Raw genomic sequence first — 27,349 nt, forward strand, 5'->3', positions numbered from 1 at the left:
AAGTGTGAGAATATACCCTGAGACAGAAAATGGAGTCTGCAAACTGTGGGCTCCAAACATAATATAGATTAAAGGGAAAGTTTTTAGTGTTTTAGGGCACTTTGATCAAAGCACTTTTCATCAGTGATTTGGATAAAAGTTTGTTGATGATATGACCAGAAAACTTTGGCTGAATGTGATCTTTCCAGAATTTGAAGGCTGGATCAAATTATGTAAGATTTTTGATAGTATTTAAGTACCTGGTCTTAAAAATCCAACTGCACAAGTCTAAACTAGAGAAAACGTGGCTAAACACGAAGATAAGCCAAAAAGTATTGCTACTAGGGCTCCAGTTTGTACATGCACAGGTTTATTCCAAAAAAAATGTGATTAAACATGTTGCTTTGGAGGCAGACAAGTTCTTTCAGTAATACGCTTGTCTTAGTTATGTTATTGTTCAGTGCTGTCGAGTCAGTTCTAACTCATAGTGATTCTATGTACAACAAAACGAAATACTGCCTGGTCCTGTGCCATCCTACAATTGTTGTTATGCTTGAGCCCATTGTTGCAGCTACCGTGTCAATCCATCTTGTTGAGGGTCTTCCTCTTTTTTGCTGGCTGTCTAATTTACCAAGTATGATGTCCTTCTTCAGGAACCGATACCTCCTGATAACATGTCCACAGTACGTGAGACAGAGTCTCACCATCCTTATTTCCAAGAAGCATTCTGGCTTATTTCTTCCAAGACAGATTTGTTCATTTTTCCGGCAACAGAGGAAACCCTGGTGGCATAGTTGTTCAGTGCTACAACTGCCAACATAAAGGTCGGCAGTTCGAATCCACCAGGCACTCCTTGGAAACTCTATGGGGCATTTCTACTCTGTCCTCTAGAGTCACTATGAGTCAGAATCAACTCGACAGCAATGGGTTTGGTTTTTTGGTTTTCTGGCAGCAGAAGTATACTTTTTGTGCCATGAGAGGAAAAAAAAAAGAAAACGATTTTGAGGTCAGGGCTAATATCAAATTTTTAACAAAGTTTGGTGGACATCTTCCCAAATCATTGAAGCTTTGCAAAGTTTATGGGCATGCTGCCCCACATAAAATTACAGATTTTAGGCAGGTCAAGCATTTTAAGGAAGGCTGGAAAGACCACAAAGGTGAGCCAAGAGAGGGAAGACTGCCCAGAAGGCTATGGCAACTGTTTTTTTGGATTCCAAAGAGGGTAATCTTGACAGACTTCCTCAAAAGACACAGGACAATCACGGGGGCTTATTTTGAAGTTGTTTTAAGAAAATTGAAAACTGCATTGTGAGAAAAAGGCCAGGGAATTTGTGCTGAGGAGTTTTTTTCCATCGTGACAATGCACCTGGTCATTTTTCCATGGTAACATGGGCTGTCCTATAAGAATTTCGTTGGGAAACCTTACCCCATCCACCCTATAGTCCTAATCTTACCCATTCAGACTTCTTTTTGTCCCCCAAACTCAAAGAACATTTAAAAGGAACACGATTCGAGTCCCTCGAGGATGCCAAAACTGCCATTTTGATGTGGCGTAAATTGAAGAGCACACAATCCTTCGGGTGAAGGATTAGAAAGATGAAAACACCGCCTTCAGAAGTGTATAGACCTAGAGGGAGGATATGTTGAGAAACAATAGCTTCACATTATGATATTTTTGTTTAATAAAGATTTCTATGATTTTGTAGCAGTACTTCTGGACTTACCCTCGTATATGTGAAAAACTATTTGAAATTTTAGTTGACCTAATAACATCAATAATAACCATATTTACAATTGGCAGTGTGTTTTCCAATGTATTTTTTTCCCCTGAAATAGCCCCATAAATTCAATATGACAGTGGTTGTTTATTTAAGTTTCAGAGATGACGAAGCTGAAGCCCAGAGAATTTAAATAATTAGCCCAGGATCACGCAGTTAAGAAATGATAGAACTGGAAATTGAACTCAGAGATCAAGTTTTATACTCAATTCACTACACTTCCCGTTTCCCAGAATATTCAGTAAGTTAAGGAAAGGACAGATTGGAGAGTTCTCCTTTTTGTTTGTCCCTTCCTGTCATCAAGTGGAGTAATCAATGATGTAATTAATGGAGTAGTTAATCAAGAGGGGGTAGAGAAGGTAGCACAGGTTTCGAGTATTACAGGAATTAGGTTCCTAGCTCCCGTACAGTTGAGGATTGATTCTACTCCTGTGCATGGAAGGGCTGTTGGGTGAAGGGAACAGCATGCAAGGTTGTAGAAACGTGGTTTTATACCTGTATAGGAGATTCCTCAGGGGAGTCTCCTCGTTTTGTAGATGTGGAGATTGAGATTGAGATGCCTTCAAACATGTACCAGAGTCTGCATGTTAGTAACATACTTGGGACTAGAATTGACCACTCTTGGCTCTTTTTGTTAAGCCAGCTCCCTTTACTGTATAAAATACATTTTCCTTTGGAAAGATTGAGATATCTTGGTTTATAGCAGGTGGTTTTTTAAAATAAAAAACAAAGTCCTTAGCTTCTTGGATCAAGTAGACACATGAGACTATGTGGGCAGCTCCTGTCTGGAGGGGAGATGAGAAGATAGAGGGGCACAGAAGCTGGCTGAATGGACACAAAAATATAGGGTGGAGAGAAGGACTGTGCTGTCTCATTAGGGGGAAAGCAACTAGGACTATATAACAAGGTGTATATAAATTTTTTGTATGAGCGACTGACTTGATTTGTAAACTTTCACTTAAAGCACAACAAAAATTAAAAAAATAAATAAAGTCCTTATTGTCTTAAAAAATCAGTTGCATGCCAGGGTTCACAGGACACTTTTGACATCATAAGGATCATCTGTGCTACCCATCGTACTTGCTCATTGTCCCACTTGTGTCATGACAAATCCTTGAGCGTTCATTTCTCATTAAAAAGGCAAAAATCTTAGTTTCTAAGGCTAGGTGAACAGAAGGGTCTTATTTGGTATGCCTTTAGAATGAGAAGTGATTTTATTGACTTTAGGAATTCACACTGGTGTTCTTTTCATTATAGCACATGCATAGTAAATTAACATGTTAGAATCCATTAATTTTTTATTTATTTTCCCCAAGTGCCCATACTTCTTTATTACCCTGTTCTAAAAGTTTTCTTTTATACACCCTCCTCAAAAAAAAACAAAAACAAAAACCCAAACCCATTGCCACGGAGTCGATTCCCACTCACAGAAACCCTGTAGGGCAGAGTAGCACCATCCCGTAGGGTTTCCAAGGAGCGACTGGTGGATTTGAACTGCCACCCTTCTGGTCAGCAGCTGTAGCTCTTAACCACTGTACCACCAGGGCTTCTTTCTCTTGTATAGGTGAAAACAATTTTTTTTTTTTAACTCTATGTCATTTTTCACATTAATGAAAAGTGTTTTCCTCAATTCATTAGCTCAGTAGCGAATTCTATGAATACTTTTGAAAGATTTTCTTTGCTGGGTCTCCCAAATGTATGGCGTTCTGTTTTTCAATTATTACAGATTACCATATTTGATGCCGATTCTGAGGAGCAACAAGACCTAGATTTAGCAATCCTAACAGCTCTATTGAAGGGTAAGTGTTTGAATAGGGTTACAGTTGTTTCTCACTTCCTCTTTCCACATTCAATGGCACTTTGTGTTTTTAAGTAGATATTTTGAATGTAATACATATTTGTTCTTTCTTTCATTCTAGGCACAAATTTATCAGCATCAGAACAATTGAATCTGGCAATGGCCTGGGACCGAATGGACATTGCCAAGAAGCAGATTCTAATTTATGGACAACATTGGAAGGTACAGTGAAAACTAAGTTACTTGGAAAAAAATATTTTGTCACTCTTCGGACATAGATTGGACTGGACAATGGGTTGGAGAGGGATGCTGGTAAGGAGTGAGCTTATTGGATCAGGTGGCCACTTGAGACTATGTCGGCCTCTCCTGCCTGGAGGGGAGATGAGAGGGTGGAGGGGGTTAGAAGCTGGCGAAATGGACACGAAAAGAGAGAGTGGAGGGAGAGAACGGGCTGTCTCTCATTAGGGGGAGAGTAATTGGGAGTGTGTAGCAAGGTGTTTATGGGTTTTTGTGTGAGACACTGACTTGATTTGTAAACTTTCACTTAAAGCACAATAAAAATTATTAAAAAAATATTTTGTGTCTTGGTTTGTTAGGAAGGAGCAAAAGAGAAGATTGGGGGAGATATTGATTGATTTGGGAAAGGCTGTGGAGTAGCATCTGGGTGGCTGGGCGCCTAAAGGCGCCTAGGGACAGATAAAACACTTTTCTCATCCACTTTGCTCCCTGAAAACACTTTTTTCTCTGGCCCTTCCGCCTAATTAAAGCTGAAAAATGGAGATTGGGGGAAAGACAGAATGGAGGGATTTTTAAAATTTATTTGAATGGGAGGATTTTTATATTGTTATTTAGGACTTCATGTTTATCTTATTTTTTATATTTAAAAGTAATAAGTGCTCATAACAGAAATTGACAAAAACAGAGAAAAGAAGAAAGATATTCCATAGTGCTAATGATAATAACTATCAACATTTCATTAAAAAATATATAGTTGTGACTATATACCACAGGTCTACTACTCTGGCCTATAGGGTTGCTATGAGTCGGAATCGAATCGACTGCATTGGTTTTTTTTTTTTTTTTAATTAAAAAAATGAATTATTATTATTTTGGGGTCAAAGTAATACATGCACATTTTTTAAAACATCCAAATGTGCTAAAGGACTACAAAAAAAAAAAAAAAAAAAAAAACCACAGGCACTCTCTGTCCTGCTGCACCCAAAAGCCTAACACTTTTGATATATATATATATATATATTTTTTTTTTTTTTTTACTGCTCTAACATTTATAAATCTCCATAGTTCTAAATAATAAGTCACGTTGCTGTCTTCTGGTTCACCAGTCTTAAAGATCCCTCAACATTTTTGTCTTGTGCTGGCCTGCTACAACCTGGATCTGTTGCCTTCTATTCCTGGTGCTTGTCAGTCATCCATGAATCTCCTGTCATTATCTTGGGAATTCTTTTGCCTGCTTCGTCTGCTGGAACTCCTGTTTTCCCTATCTCATATCTTTTTCTTCATTTTCAAGGCGAGCATCCTTGAGTAACTTTTTGAGGAAGGAGGTATGGGAGATAAATATTTTGAGATGTCTAAAAGTATTTTTTCAAGAATGAGAATAATTTTCCTTCAGAAGTTTGAATCCTTGGCTCCCAGAGCCTAGCATTGCTGTTTTCTGATCTTTTGTGTGTGACCATTTTTTTTGTTCCTTCTCTGGAAATTTTTAGAATATTCTTTTTGTTCAGTGTTTGGAGATTTCACAATAATGGGTGTTGTTGTGAGTCTGCTTCTATCCATTATGCTGGACACATGATTTCAATTTGGCATCATGTGTTTCTATTTATGGAATTTCCTTTTCTCTTCTCTCTGTTGCCTTTCTGAAATTCCTCTTATTTGAATGTTGGACCTTATGGACTACTCTAATTTTCTTATCTTTCTTCTCTCAACTTCCGTATCTTTTCTTTGGTAGGTTTTCTCAACTTTCATTTTCCAGCCTTCTATAGAGTTTTTCATTCCTGGTAGCATACTATTAATTTCTAAGAGCAATTTTTTTCTCTGATTGTCCAAACCCCTCTTTTTTTTTTTTTTTAATAGCATCCTGGATACAGTATTTTTTTTTTTTTTTTGTAACCTCTCTGTGGATATTAATGATAGATAGCTCCTTTGAAGCTTTCTTTTTCATGTATTGATGGCTCCTTCCTAGTTGAGATTTTTTTTTGGTCTGTTTGTTTTGGTGTTCATTATGTAAGGGTGGAGGTTAGAAGGCTCATTAGAAGTTCTGATCCTATAGGTGGAGCTTGACAACTTCGAGCTTCACAGAAGGAGGATCTAGCTGCCATTTGCTGGTGGGACACTAATGTCATCATAAAAACCCACATATCTTTTATATTGGTTACATTACCAGAAAAGATTCTTCTAATTCTCTGCCTCGAATGTAAATTGACTTGCTGCTGGGGTTATGGGAATGAAGTGGGGAAAGGCAACTGGGAAGGTTTCAACATTGAGGCTCAGCATGTATTTATTTCATCCTGGTGCTCCTATGTTGGAAACCCTGGTGGCGTAGTGGTTAAGTGCTATGACTGCTAGCCAAAAGGTTGGCAGTTTGAATCCACCAGGTGCTCCTTGGAAACTCTATGGGGCAGTTCTACTCTGTCCTATAGGGTTGCTATGAGTTGGAATTTACTTGGCGACTGTGGGTTTGGTGCTCCTAGGATTTTGTGGTATAGATCTGATTTGTTCTTCATTTTTTCAATTTTCAGTATTCGGAATTCTGGGGTCTGTTAAGTCAATCACCATTGACCACCTGCTTTCCAACTTCCAAAATGTTGTTCTGTGTCTCCACTCTTGTTCTCTTTGGCCTTGTGGAGCAATTAAAAACAAAATCCTTTTACTGCAGTTTAGTGGAGTTTTGGATAGGAGTAAAATAAGATTATTGTGTTCAATTTACCATTTTTACCCAGAAGTAAGGTACAGTTTTAGTGGAAACAATGTTAAGCTAAGAAAAGAAACCTTGGATTTTTATTAGTATTGCATTAAACCTGTAATTTAGGAAGCACTGAAATCTTTGCAATAGTCAGTCTTCTCATCCAAGGACATGGGATGGTTCTTCATTTATTTAAGATATTTTTATGACTTCGAGTTCACTTTTTTTTTTGCTTTTTTCCTCATCTTGCACGTTTCTTAGTAAGATTGTATTGTATATATATTTCATTTAAGTATTTTTGAACTTAAACACATGAAATTCTTAAGTAATTTCAACTTTCTGAATTCTCTTTATGTCTCTTATTTATTTCTGCCCTCTGAAGCCTGGCTCACTGGAACAAGCAATGCTGGATGCTTTAGTGATGGATCGGGTAGATTTTGTGAAACTCTTAATAGAATACGGGGTGAACCTCCATCGCTTTCTTACCATCCCCCGACTGGAAGAGCTCTATAATACTGTGAGTATTGAAACATATCATCATTTCATCAGTCAGCTCCCTGAAGATTCGTTTACTAATTAGCTTAAGATTTCGCTGTCTCCTTCAATGTTCATGTACTAAAACAGTTTATAGAGAGAGAGACTTCCCGATCCAAGAAGAAACATTCTTATCAATTCTATTTTATCCTATGGTCATTTCTAAACTAAGAAAATATAGTAAGATATAATTACAGTCCAAGATGTAAATTAGCACAAATGGCTTTTATGGAGTTATTGAAAGCATATCAACCTAAGTCCACTTCTGAAATTCTCTTCCTGCAAATATCCTATGCAAACTCTGTTGAAACTAGACTTGCTTAATAATTGTGAAAACACCAATTGCTCAAGCCATGCACCCTACTTGAAATGTCTTCGCTTTTAGTTTCCTTGAATTTTGCCTTTTATTCAAAGACCTATTCAAGTCCTGTCTTCTTGTTTACCCAGTTATCTCCCTATAGTACTAATTAGTTGTAACTGTTTTCAAGGATACGCATCTTCATATTATTGGTTTTTTAGTGTAAGTACCCAGTCTCTTCTATTAGATTGTAAACACCCTAAGAAGAAAGGGCTTATATTGCTATTGAGTTCTTTAGAGGCCTGATTGAATATAGCAAGTGTTCAATAAATATTTGTTTTTAGAATGGAATGGTATGATAGGATAGATTAGGCCAGAAACTTCATATGTGATAAAGCATAATTATAAATTACATGAAATTTGTTTCTGCCTCTTGCCATATAAATTTCATTGAGTTCTTGTCTCTCTCTCTCTCTCTCTCTCACACCCGCACACACATACACACACATTTTGCTTTGAAAATATTTCAATCTAATTACGTCTCTTGGGAAATACCTTTCTTAGAGTCAATTGGCTTAAACTTCATTGCTAAAGATGTTGATGAAAAATTTCAGTATCTCGGTTACTTATACATACTGAAATAATTTTTTTCCCCTTAGCACATGGTAATTGAAGGGGATAATTCTTCCTTTTGTTTATTGCAGAAACAAGGACCTACTAATATGCTCTTACATCATCTTGTCCGAGATGTAAAACAGGTAACCTAATTACAATGGTGTGGTGAGAATTTCTTTGTGTGTTGCTTTAGCTTTGTGATAGAGGCGTTACCAGATTTTGATTTGTAAAATATAGATCTGGATTTTTCTAGTGAATTACCCTCTTTACCTATGACTCTCAATCATTTCTTTACCAAACCACACTTTTATATTTTTTCCTCTTCATTTTTTTTAATAGTGCTGAAGATTTGATCCACCAAATAGGTGACATTAGTTAATAATTATTTCCTCTAAAAAAAATCAATTGGAGACACACAAAACTGCCAATCAGAATTTCATTTCAGCATGATACCACTTTACCACCACTGATGATAATAAAACCAGCTGAAAACAAAGAAACTTGGTGATTCTGTTTTCTTTTTTGGAGGACAAATACATGATTTCCATTGTTAGCATTGTTTTAAACATTGGCGGTAACTTGGGACTTTATCAATTTTTTTTAGTCTAAGCATTGTTCTAGGGAGTCAGGATAGAGCTCATTCTATACTGTCACTAATATTTTGTTCATGGTGTTCTCATTAAGCATTGAGTTAGATTACACTTAAAATATAATTCTTTGATCTCCCATTAGTTATCCAAACTTTGCAAGTTTAACAGACTTTGTGCTTAATTCCTTCTCTTTTAATTACCAAGAACTTTTATTCACATCGACAGAAAATTGAGAGTGCTTTTTGTTTGTCACCATGCTTAAAACCCAGCCATGGCACATTTTACAAAGTTTTTCCTCCAGCAGTTCTTGAAACGGTCATCTTTCTGAAGTCTAATATTTGATGGAAACAGTGTGGGCTTTCTGCATGTGTTGACTTGGTGAGGGAGCCAGAGTCACAGGACTGAAGAGGAAGACATTTAATTGGCAAATTCAAACCCACTGAATTCTGCCTCATAGCTACCCTACAGGACAGAATTGAACTGCCTCATAGGGTTTCCAAGGAGCGTCTGGTGGATTCAAACTGCCCACATTTTGGTTAGCAGCAGTAACTGTTAACTACTACACCACCAGGTTTTCCAGTTGGCAAACTAGTAGTAAGCAAAAGTGTCCATGCTGATGAAGCCAACAACTAATAGGTTCTTGCCGAGCAGACTGGCAAATTGAAGTCAGCCAGACTTGGAGTTGGAAGAACAGAAAGGTTTATTCACAGTTTGCAAACTGGGAGGCAGGCAGGGTCTCACGACCTAAGGCTGCCAGCTCCCTGAGCTAAGACAGATTTGCTTCTTATACAGGGAGTGACATACATATTCATGAACAGTGAGGGAAGGATCTTCAGTCTTGTGATGCATGCTCAGTCTGCATAATTTTTGTGTATGAGTTTTTGTGCACAGCTTTAAAAATACTGCACACAGCCCTAAAAAAATGGTGAGGGCTTGCTGCTGCCGTCCAGGAAAGTTGTATAGTGGGTAAATTTGGAGTTGGCGTGCCTGTGCCTTGGCATCCTGCTAGGAGAAGAGAGGAAACCTGGGGAATCAACCAGCCGTGGTGAAGTGTTGAAAAAGTTTTAACAAAATGTAACAAGAGTAGACTTTTCTGAAAAATAGCTATTATGGTATGGTCAGTAACCCTCTGCCACGTTCACTGAGGTAAATTTAGTTTGAGTTCACTTATATCAAAATGAATTTCCTCAAATTATTTCCTTAAACTTTGATTCTTTCACAATAAAAACAGAAAAAGGAATGAAATAGGTCGAATATATAAGACCGTTGTTTTTGGTGTTCCTTGAAAAAAGTTAATTCGAATGTGAAAAAGGAAAATGAAATGAATCACACACACGTATGCACGTATACAAAACATTTCTTGTTCAAAGCTTAGTTTGCATTATTCACAAGTTATTCATTTCAGAGACTGTGTTCAGCACTCTATGTACTTATAAAAAATTTACCGGGAAGTAGACAATTACAAAGAGGTAGGAAGGTAGGTTTTAAGGGGCCAGAATAATTTTCATTTAGACTAAGACCCTCTCACTTGGAAATCTACAACTCACCCCTCCTACCAACAGTAATATTAGTCTTGGCACAGGCTCAGGGTTTGGTGTCTCATTTGGCTCTGCCATTTGATGTTCCTATTTCTCTTTGTTCTACTTCCTTCCATATTCTTCTTTTACATATAATGTGGGCAACACAGGGAAAAGTGTTAGAACTATGTCAGTGAAGACTAAGGCTAATGATTTAACCCAGTGTTCGTTTCGAATCGTATATATCCAAGTATATCCTTCAGTGATTTTTTTTCTGTTGTAGTAGTTATATTATTTCCAGGTAAAAAATAAGCTTTTAAACTACATTTAAATGTATTTTATTTTAGATTTGTATACGTATATGTGTAAGCATGAGAGAGAGAGCAAGTACATAAGCAGATAACACAGACTCATTCTTTGTCTATGAAACTAAAAAAATCTAAATTAAGGATAAGTCTTTTTTTATTGGGACAAGTGTTTTATATCAATAACTGGTCATATTACTTGATCAATTTGTAAGTATGATTGAAAAATGAATCTACTCTTTGAGGTTGATTTGGTTACATGCTAACATCATGGTGAAAAAGATAGAGAAAAAGAATTGAAAGTTATAATTTGTGACATTTTTGTTGTTGTTGTTGCAGAATACCCTTCTCTCAGGGTACAAAATCACACTGATTGACATTGGATTGGTAATAGAATACCTCATTGGTGGAGCATATCGGAGCAGCTACACTCGAAAAAATTTCAGAGCCCTGTACAACAACCTCTATAGAAAACGCAAGGTAATGTCAATGAAGTAAAATGAAGGATAATTAGGATTTGTAGTTTTACACAAAATGGTTTGAGGAAGTTCAGATAGGATTAGCTTCTAAAATGGACTTTCTGCTCATCAACATTTATTATCTGGTATGTATAAAAAAAAAATTTTTTTTTTATGTATAAAGTACTGTGCTAAGTGTTGTGTGCTGATCTTAGATGGACATAAAGATCAGAAGTTTAGAAACTAGAAGAAACAGATTTATGAGTAACTTGCCATAGTACAATATGTATTACGGCAATAAAAAATGTGTTATATTAAAATACATGCTATATGAACGGCAATGGGTATATGATATATGCGTTATATTGATAGATATAATACGTGCTGTATTGACTAGAAGTAATGTGAGAAGAGAGACGAGAGGCAGATGCAACCAATTCTTTTTTCTTTCTTCTTTTTTTTTGTTTTTAAAGATACAGAGGTTAAAATTTTCATAGGATGAGATGTATAAAACACAATATTCCACAGTCTGGGGTTGACAAATTCGGGGTAATTGTGCAGAGATTATATTGGAAGATGCATGCAGAATGTACTTAAAATATATATTATACATATTTTATTTTCCATCATAGATTTTAAAGTCTAGAAATATAAAATTAAAATGGCTGGTTATTAGATTAGCAGAGATAACATTAGTCTTTTCTTAAAACTGCTGTTACAGACCAGTAACCAGAAAAGACTTATTCTTATTAGAGGACAGGGAAGTATTAGAAACGTAGTTTGGGGGCATTTTTGGTTGGGGAGGAGCATGAGCAGTGAAAGGCATGGTGATGTGGACATCAGTGGGTTTTTGCAGTGACCAGGAGACCTGTGTTGCAGAAGAAGAGGAACTCAGAGGGTTGTTAGAGACGAGGTGGAGAGGTAGTTTGTGCTAAGACCACATGAAGAGTCTAGAATACCAAGCCAGTTTTGACCCTTTATTTGTAAAGAATCAGATGAAGTGAAAACCAAACTTGGCTTTAGGGAATGAACAAACAAAACAAAACTAAAGGTAACTCAAAATCACAAAGAAAATATTCTTTACTAAGATTTCAAAGGCATAGGGATACACTTATGGAGATACCAGCTACTTCATTTAAACAAAATAACCATTGCAATGAGATTACCAGTGGCAGGTGGCAAGTATGAAGACTGACTGTGGCCACGGTGAGTGCCCAGTGGGGAGGTTGTTAGCGATGTTACCTTAGGGACCTTTGTAGAAATGATCCATCAGTATTAAATGACCCATTTCTGTGGTTCTTTTCAATGGAAGGAGTACAGAGATATTGTATTTCATAGAACACAAGACTGTAGTAGTTATGAGTACATGGTTTGGAGTCAGAGAGATCTCAGTTTGAATCCTAGTTTTGCTAATTAGTAGCTCTGTAACTGGATCAAGAAACTTAACCTCTCTAGGTGTCAATTTCTTCATCTATAAAATGGGAATATTAATACCCCCTCTCTAAATTTGCCAGCAGGATTAAATAATACCCCGGAGCCCATATTGCTGCTACATAGAGGGTATAGAATAGCTGTTAGAGATGATAGTTATTATGGTTATTACAATAATGATACGATTAGCTTTATATCATACTGCTGTTGTTGTTGTTAGGTGCTGTCAAGTTGGTTTCAACTCATAGAGACCCTATAGGGCAGAGTAGAACTGCCCCATAGGGTTTCCAAGGAGTGGCTGGTGTATTTGAACTGCTGACCGTTTGGTTAGCAGCCAAGCTCTTAACCACTATGCCACTCATACTATTACTACTACTATTAATTTGGGTATTATCTTTAAAAAGTCTTGATCCCATTACTTCTGTGTCTAATTTTTATCCATAAGACACAAACCAGAAATAAATAAAGCAATACAAAGCTTATGGTTTGGTATCATACATTTTTACCTTAGTCCTTTTAAGAATGCTTCCTTTTTTGTTTCTCATTGATGAGAACTTCATGATGAAAACTGAAAAAAAAAAAAAAAAAAAACCCAAACCCACTGCCATCGAATCGATTCCAACTCATACAGACCCTATCCCACAGACCCTATAGGACAGAGTAAAACTGCCCCATAGGGTTCCCAAGGCCGTAATCTTTATGGAAGCAGACTGCCATATCTTTCTCCCATGGAGCAGTTAGTGGGTTTGAACTCCTGACCTTTCAATTACCAGCTGAGTGCTTTAACCACAGCACCACCATAGCAGTGAATTATGTTGCCATTGCCCCCATCCACTGGAATTCTAGTGGATATATTATGTAACAGCCGGAAAAGTTCCAGTAACTTTCCAACTTAACCTTAACCTTGGAGCTGTTTGTGGATAGGGACTTTTTCTTATCTGTGCTGTGAATCTTTATTGCCTATTCTGAACTTTTTCCAGGTATAAAACTTCCATTGATTCCAATGGAATTTCCACATAGAGAAAGACTGCAGACCTATAACAGAAAACAAGACAGCGTGCTCTCTTAGATGTTAGGAAATTGCAGTGTACTAAATAAGGAGACTCTTGTTAGGTGAACTTTCCTCCAGGGAGATTAATTACTAATCATGGATGAGAGACAGAAATGTCAGATATTTGGTAGGACACAACATCATATTTAGTTTTCTTTATTGTCTAGTAATGCAATGTTGATTGCTACCACTGTAATTTTCTTTTACCATTTTTGTTTTATAAAAAGTAAAATAACAATGTATGCCAGAGAGTGACCAGCTTTGCTCAAATCCTTTCCCAGCCCTCCCTTCAGCGGAGCTGCTCCTCAGGAAATGGAAACGAGTCTGTGGAAAGCACGTTGCATTCCCAATTCATTAGAACGGCCCAGCCTTACAAACTCAAGGTACCATTTACTTGTTTTTAGACTTGAAAATAGCATTGGTTTTGTACACTGAGACTGTTTCTTCATTTAAAGTTGGATAATGAGAGGTACAAATAGAGGGACCATTTACAAGTACCATAAAGAAATGGTGCAAGTAAAGAGCATAACACAGCTGTCCTCTAACAGCAATGAGCAAAGGCTCAGGACAGAGCACTGGCAACTACATGATTGCCTGGGCTTGTACTTCAGCCTCTCTCCCTTGTTTCTTCCTCCACCGTGTCCCAAGAGTGACTCAGGAAGGCAGTCCATGGGCTGGTAGCAGAAAATGTAATCATTAATCCAATTCCCGTAGCTGTTGAATCTTTTCCAACTCACAGCTATCCTATAAGACAGAGTAGAACTGCCCCTTAAGGTTTCCAAGGAGTGGCTGGTGGATTTGAATTGCTGACCTTTTGGTTAGCAGCCAAGCCACCAGGGCTCCATTAGTGCAATACCACACCTTTGTTCCCCTTTTCCCTTCTTCACCTCTCCCTCCAACTGACCTTTTGTATCTTCTTTTTGCCTCTTTGAGCCTTTCTTGAAATTAATTTTAGCCTGATGTTAATGTTACAGGTATGACAATCCAAGTATATTTATGTGTATGTGTGTGAGAGCAAGGTTGTGATTCCCTTTCTCCCCATGTATCCTCAAGTCCGCCTTCGTCTAGGGATGAATGCTTTTGCTCAAGAGTTTCCATGTAAATGGCTACTATGTTGGCCTAGAGGAATGTTTTCCATAGTTCTGGGTTTCAAGTATATTTTATAAATTCACTCTTGGCCATCATCAATGAATGTAAATTCCTTTTATTTAAAGAAATGGAAGAAACTTATGATAATTTTTACTGTAACTCCTTTAATTCCAAATAATAATTATTAAATATTTGTTATTTGCCAGGCATTATGCTAAATACTTGATTGAATTTGGGAGGTGAGTTGGTAGGGAAAGAAATAGTGACAACTGGGAAATGATCCAACCCACTTCTTCAAAGTAATAATTCTAATGCAAAATGGTGAGCATTAAAATACGAAGTGTTATAGACGTACATGGGGAGTTAGAGAATGGCATTTGGGCTCAACTGAAAAGGGTGGGTTTACCAGGTGGAGAATATAATTTTATTATTATATCATCATTACTAGAGGAATAGAATCAGAATAAAGGAGCTCAAAACCTATCCATTTGGATGTGTATGGGCAATACTAGTGGCATTTTTCTAAAGGGAAGGTAATGAATCTGTTTGCTAAGGTAAGGTTAGAGACTTTTATAGTTTTCATTTATCCAGCTGATTGTTATTTCTACCTGTTCTCTTGAGTACCGTAAGGGACACTATTTTAACTTATGTTAAATGAACTGAAGGCATCTCAGCTTAGGGACACTGCATCTATTATATGCAACAAAGAATAGGTTACCTTAAAAGGTCTAAATTTTGTTTGCTAGTTTATAAAGTCTTATTATTATTTCCATCTCTGTTTAGCATTGATTAAAAAAAAATATCTCTAAGGCACCTGTTGTGTTTCATTAGGTAAGTAGAACCATCATACATCTGCTTATTTGGAAACTCATCCCTACTTTATTTTCTAATAGGAAAAGTCTGTTGCACTTCATAAATCAAGGAAGAAGTCAAAAGAACAAAACCTGTCAGAGGACCCCGAGGCTGCTGGCTTTACTTACCCTTACAATGACCTGCTGGTTTGGGCTGTGCTCATGAAAAGGCAGAAGATGGCCATGTTCTTCTGGCAACATGGCGAGGAGGCCACAGTTAAGGCCGTGATTGCTTGTAAACTGTACCGAGCAATGGCCCATGAAGCTAAGGAGAGCAACATGGTGGATGATGCCTCTGAAGAGTTGAAAAATTACTCAAAGTAGGAGTTCTCCCTTCACTTCATAGTAAACATCGACAGTTCTTAGAATGGTTAGAAGCTTTTATCTCACCTTAGAACTTACAAGATGAGTGGGCTTAAAGCTGTGCATTTCATGGACTTTCCTGTTAAGAGGGTTTAAGTGTTTTAGGAAACCCTGGTGGCGTAGTGGTTAAGTACTATGGCTGCTAACCAAGAGGTCAGCAGTTCGAATCCATCAGGCGCTCCTTGGAAACTCTGTGGGGCAGTTCTGCTCTGTCCTATAGGGTCGCTATGAGTCAGAATCGACTTGATGGCAGTGGGTTTGGCTTTTTTTTTGTTTAAGTGTTTTGAAGAGCTTTGTGGAATAAAGGGAAAAGAGGTATCCTTCAAGTTAAGAAACTTGGGTGCTAGTTCCAGTATAGCTGTTTACCATTTGGGCAAGTCAGCTGATCTTTCTGGGCTAAGGCTGCCTGACTATGAAATGTTCAATTGAAGATATTGAAAGTCCCTCACGACTCCCAAATTCTTTGACACTAAGTAAAACGTGCTGTTTACTTTAAGTATCTCAGGTGAGTTAAAACAAAGAAACAAATAAATAAATAAATGCATTGTATTGAGGAACCAGAGAGTGATGGTGGAGACAGAAAAGTTTTTGATTATTAAATTTAGAAATATTGGTGATTTTTAAAATTTTTCTTAATAGTGAGAAAACAAGGGAAGCTGAGTTAATGGAAACTAATGTATAATTTTGATAAAAAGAAAAACAAACTCCAAAAAATGATAATATCTACTTTTCAGAGGAAATACCTTCCTGAAACATCATAAAATCAGAAACCTGAGGGTGTTCTCAGGTCTGGCGTCTTCCTAAGTTGTTTACAGATTTTGTAAAATCTTCAAAATCTATCATATTTTTAAAAATCTTCGGGCGGGGGGGCGGGGAACTGGTTCCACAATTTTCCTTAATTGCTTGTTCAGACTTTGAACAGTCTTTTCTGCCAAGAAATTCTTTATTGAGTCTTATCAAGGAGTCCCAAACCAAGATATGTATAGCTCATTGTATTGTGTGGCGTGGCTTCTTCCCATGAATAGCTCAAGTACTTCTGGTGAAAAGCAAATTCTCTGTACTCCAGCATATATCCTCTAGTCCTTCAGGAAATTAAGAACAGCTGAGAGGCAATCCCCCTAAAATAACTTCTGTAAAACTGAGATTATTAAATTGCTGTTTGCTCTTTTTTTTTTTTTTTATCAAGGCTCACATCTAATCTTTGAGAATGTTTCTGGAGCTCTCACCTGTATTGATTTTCTCTATCATTACAGACAGTTTGGCCAGCTTGCCCTGGACATGTTGGAGAAAGCATTCAAGCAGAATGAGCAAATGGCCATGAAGATGTTGACATATGAACTCAAGAACTGGAGCAATGCTACTTGCTTGAAACTGGCTGTGTCTGGAGGATTGCGACCCTTTGTCTCACATACTTGTACCCAAATGCTACTGACAGACATGTGGATGGGGTGCCTAAAAATGAGGAAGCACTCTTGGTTAAAGGTAAATTTACTTGCCTTATGGAGTTTAATTTTAGTTTAGTTTGAAGGTGTATACCCTTGAGCTCCATTTTTTACTTGTTCTAGAAGTATATCTTCAGGCAAACCAATTAGTATCTCTGATTCTCACAGATGAGTTGGGGTCCTTACCTGTGGAACCTCTGACAACTACTTTGTCTCCTGCTACTGTAGTTTCAGAGCCCTGGTGGCATAGTGGTTAAGAACTTGGCTGCTAACCAAAAGGTCGGCAGTTCGAATCTATTAGCTGCTCTTTGGAAACCCTATGGGGCAGTTCTACTCTGTCATGTAGGATCACTATGATTTGGAGTCGACTCGATGGCAACAAATACTGCAGTTTCTTTTTGAAAACAGGGATAATCATATCTGTTCTGTCCACCCGAAAAGCATATTCAAGTGGAGGTGTTCAGAAGATGTAAAAAGCATATACAAGCATGCAAGTTTTTGTTATTTCCAAACTCCTTTGGCCCTGATAATGACCACAACAGTAACTGAGACTTTTTAGTGGAATTTTTTCTCAGCTTAGGAATACTAACAGATATTAAACTAAATAAAATTAATTTTGGTTGTTCTGCTCATCCAATGTGTTGTTTCAGAGAATACGTGACTGTTTTATAAGGCTCCCTTCACACACGTTTGTTCACACCACTAACCATCTCCGAGGCCCCTATTTCATTATAGTGCAACCTCGTTCCTTACTCTTGAATAATCGAGAGTAATTTAGTTAACCACTAAGGACATTTAATTTTTGACATCAAACCTAAACTTAAAGCTTTAGGGTAGGGTTGAGCCTAAAAAGCACATGTAATTATGAAACAAAATAAAAGGGAATAAAGCATAAGTATTAAGGGGTTTATTTTATATTTTAATATAATTCTCCCTCAAAGAAAAAAAACCAAAAAACCAAACCATCTAGTTGACTCTGACTCATGGTGACCACATGTGTGTTAGAGTAGAATTGTGCTCCATAGGGTTTTCAATGGCTGATTTTTTCAGAAGTAGATCCCCAAGCCTTTCTTCTGAGGTGTCTATGGGTGGAATCACACTGTCAACCTTCCTGTTAGCAGTCCAGCTCTTAACTAGTTGCACCACTCACCGAAAAACACCAAACCCATCGCCGTCACGTTGATTCTGACTCATAGTGACCGCACAGGGTTTCCAAGGCTGTAAATCTTTATAGAAACAGACTGTCACATCTTTCTCCCACAGAGTGGCTCGTGGCTCTGAACCACTGATCTTTTGGTTAGCAGCCAAGTGCCTTAACCACTGCGCCATCATGGCTCCTTTGCACCGCTCAGGGACTTGTTTTTCTCCCTAGAGTTCCCGAAAGTACAAGGTATCCCATACAAATGACTATTCTTAAAGATACATTTTTGATGCACACTCTTTAGAAGGCCCCCCAAAATAAAGATAACAAACTATAAAATATATGAGTTTGCACATTTTAATTTCCACTAATTAAATAACAGAAACAAGAGAAATGTCAATGATTATCTCATGTAGATACCTCTTTAACAAAGTATCAAAAAAAAAAATAGCACTAAATTTTTTCCAGAAGTAGTTCACCTTTAGTCTGTTTCTATTGCAGCCTTGGAGATGATGAAGCAGAGATGTGAATGGGTTCACTTCGAACTACACAAGCTCTGGCAATAAAAAAAAAAAAAAAATTAAATGCTCAGGGAGTGAGATGAGTATAAATAGCTGACAGTTTGAGAAATAACTTTCCCCATGGTCTTGCCCTCTACGTATTTTAGTTTGCTATTGAAGAAAGCAAGAGGTCATTAAACAGAAAGGAAAGAAAGAAAAGACCAAAATGGATGTCAGAAGAGACTCTGAAACTGGCTCTTGAAAGTCAAATAGCTAAAGCAAATGGAAGAAATGATGAAGTAAAAGAGCTGAACAGAAGATTTCAAAGGGTGGCTTGAGAAGACAAAGTATTATAATGACACACACAAAGACTTAGAGTTAGGAAACCAAAAGGGAAGAACATGCTTGGCATTCGTCAAGCTGAAAGAACTGAAGAAAAAGTTCAAGCCTTGAGTTGAAGGATTCCATTGAACACAGGAAACATCAAAAGAAGATGGAAGGAATACACAGAGTCACTATACCAAAAAGAATTGGTCGACGTTCAACCATTTCAGGAGGTAGCATATGATCAGGAACTGATGGTACTAAAGGAAGAGATCCAAGCTGCGCAGAAAACATTGGCAAAAAACAAGGTTTCAGGAACTGACAGAATACCAATTGAAATGTTTCAACAAACAAATGCAGCATTGAAAGTGCTTACTCATGTATGTCAAGAAATTTAGAAGACAGCTTCCTGGCCATCCAACTGGAAGAGATCCATATTTATGCCTATTCCCAAGAAAGGTGATCCAACTGAATTCAGAAATATCGAACAATATCATTAATACCACATGCAAGCAAAATTTTGGTGAAAATCATTCAAAAGTGGCTGCAGCAGTACATCAACAGGGAACTGCCAGAAATTCAAACCAGATTCAGAAGAGAACGTGGAACGAGGGATATCATTGTTGACGTCAGATGGACCCTGAAAGCAGAGAATACCAGAAGGATGTTTGCCTGTGTTTTATGGACTATGCAAAGGCATTTGACTGTGTGGATCATAACAAATTATGGATAAATTGTGAAGAATGGGAATTCCAGAACACTTAATTGTACTCATAAGGAACCTGTACATAGATCAAGAGGCAGTCATGTGAACAGATCAAGGGGATATTCCATGGTTTGAAGTCAGGAAAGGTGTGCATAAGGTTGTATCCTTTTACCGTACTCATTCAATCTGTATGCTGAGCAAATAATTTGAGAAGCTGAACTATATGAGGAAGAACAGGGTATCAGGATTGGAGGAAGACTCATTAACAACCTGCGTGCCTTATGCAGATGACACAGCCTTGCTTGTGGAAAGTGAGGAGGACTTTAAGCACTTACTGACGAAGATCAATGACCGCAGCCTTCATTATGCTTCAACATAAAGCAAAAATCCTCACAACTGGACCTCTAAGTAATCTCATGATAAGTGGAGAAAAGATCGAAGTCGTCAAGAATTTCATTTTATTTGGATCTACAATCAACAGCCCTGGAAGCAGCAGTCAAGAAATTAAAAGACGCATTGCTTTGGGCAAAGCTGCTTAAAGACTTCTTTAAGTGTTAAAAAGCAAAGATGTCACCTTGAAGACTAAGGTGTGCCTGACGGAAGCTATGGTGCTTTCAATCGCCTCATATGTGAAAGCTGGACTATGAATAAGGAAGCCCAAAGAAGAATTGACATCTTTGAATTGTGGTGTTGGCAAAGAATATTGAATATATCATGGACTGCCAAAAGAATGAACAAATCTGTCTTGGAAGAAGTGCAACCAGAATGCTCCTTAGAAGCAAGGATGGTTAGACTATGCCTAACATACTTTGGACATGTTGTCAGGAGGTATCAGTCTCTAGAGGAGGACATCATGCTTCGTAAAGTAGAGGGTCAGCAAAAAACAGGAAGACCCTCAATGAGGTGGATTGACACAGTGGCTGCAACAATGGGCTCAAGCATATCAGTGATTGTGACGATGGCCCAAGACCGAGCAGTGTTTCGTTCTGTTGTAAATGGGGTTGCTATGAGTTGGAACGGACTTGATGGCACCTAACAAATTAAGAAGTTAATGACTTCTTGCTCCCCGTATGTTGTTATTAGCTGCTATCATGGTGGTTCCATGCACAACAGCCCTTATACCAAAAAAGAGACTTAAGTGAAGCAAGATAAAATGATTTGCCCCAAAATATAGAAGTGAGTTAGTAAAGTAGGCTGGATGTAGGTGATCTGAGCTTAATGCCTCTGAGCTGTAGTAAGCCACGTTATTTTCCAGTTTTTTAGATCCTAACTCATCAGTGCTGGTATTGTGACTTTTGGGACCACATTAGCAAATAATTGTTGAGATGTCCTGGTTAGACTAATTCCAAGTGGATGGACACTGGAGGAAGACCATATAGGATTATGTGAATAGGAAACTCATTAAACTGCTTTTAGGATAATAGGCTCTAAGTTATCTCTTAGAAATGGAATATTGATGTCATTGTTTCTCAAGTCATTTGTTCTGCAGTGGGCAAGGGCAACAAAATGTGAGGCCTCATCAGGAAGTGGATTAGGAATGAATTAGTGTAATATTATCACTGTGTGTGCTAACTGTGATGTTTCTAGACCTAGAAGATCACATGTGTTTTGGGTTTTACATCTGAAAAGAAAACAACATACAATCCCATATCAGAACTGGAGAAAGTGCAGAGAACTTTCCCAGGAGATCAAGCTTTAAAATAAAACTATAAAAGGCCATTTCAGCATGAAAAAAAACAAAGATTAACAAGGCTATAACTTTGGTTTATTTAATCATGAATGGTATATAACCAAAAAAACCAAACCCAGTGCCGTCGAGTCAATTCCGACTCATAGGGACCCTATAGGACAGAGTAGAACTGCCCCATAGAGTTTCCAAGGAGTGCCTGGCAGATTTGAACTGCCAGCCCTTTGGTTAGCAGCCTTAGCACTTAACCACTACGCCAGCAGGGTTTCCAAATGGTATATAGTTAGGTTTAATCCTATTTTTGTTCACTAAATTCCAGAACACTAACGTCTATAAGGAATCAATTTGATGGCAACAAGGTTTTTTTTTTTTTTCTTTTTGTAACAGTTTTATTGAGATACAATTCACATACAGTTTGTCCATTTAAAGTGTACAATTCAATGGTTTTTAGTATACTCATTGAGTTGTATAACCATATTGGTTTGGTTTTAAGGTCTATGAGAGAGGTGTGTCTAGCAAGTTGATTTTTACAGCATTTAGTAAATCTTTTGAACCTTTCACCTTGGAAGGCCATACAAGTTGAACATAAAAATTCTTTTCAAAAGAGTACACATAAATTCATGAATGATAGCAATGCAATGATAAAATTGTGGATGCCTGAATCTATACCTTCCTTGAGCTTGACTGGCAGAGAAAATATTTGTGTAGGATGGGAAATGACTCTAACAGAATGTGACATTTGGTATGTTTTTATAGTAATTTTAAAATATGGAAAAATTTTAGTGTGTATTATGTGATATCCATAGTAACTACTAAATGGCTTTTAAAAATTATTAAATCAATATGCTTCAATTTTTTTTAATACGTTAGCAATATCTCAATATTGAAAAAATACTTCTTGCTGCCTTTTTTTTGGTACCCCTAGGGATAAATAATAACAGTGTGGTATACATATTTTTTAAACTTTTAAATGAATATATGTAAGTGCATATATCTGGGTTTTTTAATTTTATTTTTTTACAAAAAATGAGTTACGTTCTTCGTATGATTCTATAGCTTGTTTTTTTTCCCCCACTGAACAATATATCTTGAATACTTTTTTTTTTATTATATTCAACATTGTTTTTGTCTTTTTAATGCTTGCATAGTATTTCATATTGCATAGTTGTCTCACACCAGCTGTCCCTCTGTTGATGGACATTTAGGTTGATGCCAGTTTTTTGCTATTACAAATAGCTCTGCAGCGAACATCCCTCTTCACATTTGCTGGTTCTGATGATCTTTTCTGAGAGAGAAACTTCTATAACTGGAATTGTCATTGTTAAGATGCCGTCCAGTTGGTTCTGACTCATAGTGACCCTGTGTATAACAGAATGAAACACTGCCTGGTCCTGTGCCATCCTCAAAATCGTTGTTAAGCTTGAGCCCATTGTTGTAACCACTGTGTCAATCCATCTCATTGAGGGTCTTCTTCTTTTTTCAGATCCTCTACTTTACAAGCATGATGACCTTCTTAAACTGCTAGAAGAATGAAAAATAACTGGAATTACTAAGTCAAAAATTTTGTGTAGAATTGGGGTAGGAACTGAATTGAGGATGAGCTTGACATTTTGTATACACTTAACATTTTAATTTTGTTACTTGAAAGATATTTGTGCTTTATGTAACCTGTACTATTTATTTTGCTTTGCTTTCTTTTACAGATCATCATAAGTATTCTTTTACCGCCCACCATTTTGACATTGGAATTTAAAAGCAAAGCTGAGATGTCACATATTCCGCAGTCTCAGGACTACCAATTTACACGGTATTATGGTGACCAGAACCCCAGCAGTACCAAAGAAAGTGCTTGTGTGGTTAGTACAGCATTATTATGTCTTACATGTAATGTCACCGTGAACTGAGTTTTCATAATATTAATTGCACTGGAACACACCCATACATGGAATTTGTTTATATGGCAATCTGTTAAATGAAAATTTCTGCTAACAGTGTTTCAGTCCAGCGATGACAGATGATCCCGGAGTTATACAGTTTTTTAAGATGCCTTCTGAATCAAACATTTAGTTCTCTTCTGTATAAATTTAGCTACGTAATACTGTTGTCTAAACTAAAATTATGCAGAAGAGAACTAAATGTTTGATTCAGATGGCATTTAAAAAATGTTATGCAATACTATCGTCCTCCCATGTGTCTGTCAGTTTGTTGTACTGCGGGGGCTTGCGTGTTGCTGTGATGCTGGAAGCTATGCCATTGGTATTCAGATACCAGCAGGGTTACCCATGGAGGACAGGTTTCAGCTGAGCTTCCAGACTAAGACAGACTAGGAAAAGGACCCTTCAGTCTACTTCTGCAAAGAATGCTAGTGAAAACCTTATGAATTGCAGTGGAACATTGTCTGATATAGCGCTGGAAGATGAGCCCCTAGGTTGGAAGGCACTCAGAAGATGACTGGGGAAGAGCTGCCTCTTCCAATTAGAGTTGACCTTAATGACGTGGATGGAGTAAAGCTTTCAGGACCCTCATTTCCTGATGTGGCATGACTCACAATGAGAAGAAACAACTGCAAACATCCACTAATAATCGGAACCTGGAAATCATCAAAAATGAAGTGGAATGCATAAAGATTGATATCCTAGGCACTAATGAGCTGAAATGGACTGGTATTGGCCATTTTGAATTGGAAAATCATGTAGTCTACTATGCTGGGAATGACAACTCGAAGAGGAATGGTGTTGCGTTCACCATCAAAAAGAATATTTCAAGATCTATCCTGAAGTACAGTGCTGTCAGTGATAGGATAATATCCATACACCTACAAGGAAGACCAGTTAATAAAACTATTATTCAAATTTGTGCACCAACCACTAATACCAAACACGAATAAATTGGAGATTTTTATCAGCTTCTGCAGTCTGAAATTGATCGAACATGCCATCAGGATGCATCGATAATTACTGGTGATTGGAAAGCGAAGGTTAGAAACAAAGAAGAAGGATCAGTAGTTGGAAAATATGGCCTTGGTGATGGAAACAATACCAGAGATCGAATGATAGAATTTTGCAAGACCAACAACTTCTTCTTTGCAAATACCTTTTTTTACCAACATAAATGGCAACTATACACATGGACCTCACCAGATGGAACACACAGGAATCAAACTGACTACATCTGTGGAAAGAGATGAAGGAAAATCTCAATATCATCAGTCAGAACAAGGCCAGGGGTGGACTCTGGAACAGACCATCAACTGCTCATATGCAAGTTCAAGCTGGATCTGAAGAAAATCAGAACAAGTCCACGAAAGCCAAAATACGACCTCGAGTATATCTCAGCTGAATTTAGAGACCATCTCAAGAATAGATTTGACTCATTGAACACTAATGACCAAAGACCAGACGGGTTGTGGAATGACATCAAGGACATCATACATGAAGAAAGCAAGAGGTTATTGAAAAGACATGAAAGAAAGAAAAGACCAGCATGGATGTCAGAGGAGACTCTGAAACTTGCTCTCAAACGTCGAGCAGCTAAAGCAAGAGGAAGAAATGATGAAGTAAAAGAACTGAAGATTTCAAAGGGCATCTCGAGAAGACAAAGTAAAGTATTATAGTGACATGCGCAAGGAGTTGGAGATAGAAAGCCAAAAAGGAAAAACATGCTTGGCGTTTCTCAAGCTGAAAGAACTGAAGAAAAAATTCAAGCCCCAAGTTGCAATAATGAACGATTCTACGGGGAAAATATTAAATGACTCAGGAAGCATCAAAAGAAGATAGAAGGAACATAAACCAGAGACTATGTCAGCCTGAGACCAGAAGAACTAGATGGTGCCCGGATACAACAAATGACTGCTCTGACAGGGAACACAACAGAGAGCCCCTGAGGAAGCAGGAGCGCAGTGGGATGCAGACCCCAAATTCTTATAAAAAGACCAGACTTAGTGATCTGACTGAGACTAGAAGGACCCCAAAAGTCATGGTCCCCAGACCTTCTGTTAGCCCAAGACAGGAACCATTCCCAAAGCCAACTCTTCAGATAGGGATTGGTCTGGGCTTTGGGATAGAAAATGATACTAGTGATGAATGAGCATCTTGGATCAAGCAGACGCAAGAGACTATGTGGGTAGCTCCTGTCTGGAGGGGAGATGAGAGGGCAGAGGGGGTCAGAAGCTGGCCAAATGGACATGAATACAGACAGTAGAGGGAAGGAGTGTGCTGTCTCATTAGAGCGAGAGCGACTAGGAGTGTATAGCAAGGTGTATATAAGTTTTTGTATGAAAGACTGACTTGGTTTGTAAACTTTCACTTAAAGCACAATAAAAAAAATCTGTGTATATGTTAAAAAAGGTGGAAGGAATACACAGAGCCATTATACCGAAAAGAATTAGTTGATGTTCAGCCATATCAAGAGGTAGCATGTGATCACGAACCGAAGGTACTGAAGGAAGAAGTCCAAGCTACACTGAAGGCTTTGGCAAGAAACAAGGCTTCAGGCATTGCTAGAATATCAATTGAGAAGTTTCAACAAATGGATGCATCGCTGGAAGTGCTCATTCATCTATGCCAAGAAATATGGAAGACAGCTTTCTGGCCAACTGACTGGAAGAGATCCATATTTATGCCTATTCCCAAGAAAGGTGATCCAACCGAATGTGGAAATTATAGAACAATATCATTAATATCACATGCAAGCAAAATTTTGCTGAAGATCATTCAAAAGTGGCTGCAGCAGAATATCGCCAGGAAACTGCCAGAAATTCAGGCCGGTTTCAGAAGAGGACGTGGAACCAGGGATATCATTGCTGATGGATGTCAGATGGATCCTGGCTGAAAACAGAATACCAGAAAGATGTTTACCTGTGATCATAACAAATTATGGATAACGTTGCGAAGAATGGGAATACCAGAGCGCTTAATTTTGCTCGTGAGGAACCTGTACATGGATCAAGAGGCAGCTGTTCAGACAGAACAAGGGGATACTGAGTGGTATAAAGTAAGGAAGGTGTGTGTCAGGGTTGTATCCTTTCAATCTGTACGCTGTGCAAATAATCCGAGAAGCTGGACTATATGAAGAATAGGGCATCAGGATTGGAGAAAGACTCATTAACAACCTGCATTATGCAGATGACATAACTTTGCTTACTGAAAGTGAAGAGGACTTGAAGCACTTACTAATGAAGATCAAAGACCACAGCCTTCAGTATGGATTACACCTCAACATAAAGAAAACAAAAGTCCTCTTAACTGGACCAATTAGTAACATCACAATAAATGGAGAAATGATTGAAGTTGTCAAGAATTTCATTTTACTTGAATCCACAATCAACACCCATGGAAGCAGCATTCAAGAAATCAAAAGACTCATTGCACTGGACAAATCTGCTGCAAAGGACTTCTTTAAAGTGTTGAAGAGCAAAGGTGTCTCCTTGAAGACTAAGGGGTGCCTGACCCAAGCTATGGGGTATTTTCAATTGCATCATATGCATGTGAAAGCTGGGCAATGAATAAGGAAGACTGAGGAAGAATTGACACCTTTGAATTGTGGTGTTGGCAAAGAATATTGAATATATCATGGACTGCCAAAAGAACGAACAAATCTGTCTTGGAAGGAGTACAACCAGAATGTTCCTTAGAAGCAAGGATAGCAAGACTGTGCCTTACATAATTTGGTCATGTTGTCAGGAGGGATGAGTTCCTGGAGAAGGACATCATGCTTGGTAGAGCACAGGGTCAGCAGAAAAGAGGAAGACCCTCAACGAGATGGATTGACACAGTGGCAGCAACAATGGACTCAAGCATAACGACGATTGTGAGGATGGCTCAGGACCGGGTAGTGTTTCATTCTGTTGCGCATGGGGTCGCTATGAGTCAGAACCGACTTGATGGCACCTAACGACAACAAGAATACTATGGTCAGACTTAGCATGTACAGTAGACCTTATTAACCCCATACGTGATTAAGCAAAATATTCT

At 37.9% G+C, this 27,349-nt stretch overlaps 1 protein-coding gene across 2 annotated transcripts in view; it reads left to right on the plus strand.

The window, feature by feature from the left end:
• TRPM6 (transient receptor potential cation channel subfamily M member 6) overlaps positions 1 to 27,349 on the plus strand; it is a 195,589-nt gene that overhangs the window by 92,890 nt on the left and 75,350 nt on the right. For both annotated transcript variants that reach the window (XM_023544743.2, XM_010587507.3), the window contains exons 10-18: positions 3,484 to 3,556; positions 3,677 to 3,777; positions 6,858 to 6,992; positions 8,012 to 8,065; positions 10,674 to 10,814; positions 13,556 to 13,657; positions 15,257 to 15,534; positions 16,831 to 17,059; positions 23,081 to 23,233. In XM_023544743.2, the coding sequence (XP_023400511.1) occupies positions 3,484 to 3,556; positions 3,677 to 3,777; positions 6,858 to 6,992; positions 8,012 to 8,065; positions 10,674 to 10,814; positions 13,556 to 13,657; positions 15,257 to 15,534; positions 16,831 to 17,059; positions 23,081 to 23,233 (1,266 nt within the window). The remainder of the gene's footprint in view (positions 1 to 3,483; positions 3,557 to 3,676; positions 3,778 to 6,857; positions 6,993 to 8,011; positions 8,066 to 10,673; positions 10,815 to 13,555; positions 13,658 to 15,256; positions 15,535 to 16,830; positions 17,060 to 23,080; positions 23,234 to 27,349) is intronic.

This window comes from Loxodonta africana, chromosome 9 (genome assembly GCF_030014295.1).
Source record: "Loxodonta africana isolate mLoxAfr1 chromosome 9, mLoxAfr1.hap2, whole genome shotgun sequence".
Classification (NCBI taxonomy): domain Eukaryota; kingdom Metazoa; phylum Chordata; class Mammalia; order Proboscidea; family Elephantidae; genus Loxodonta; species Loxodonta africana.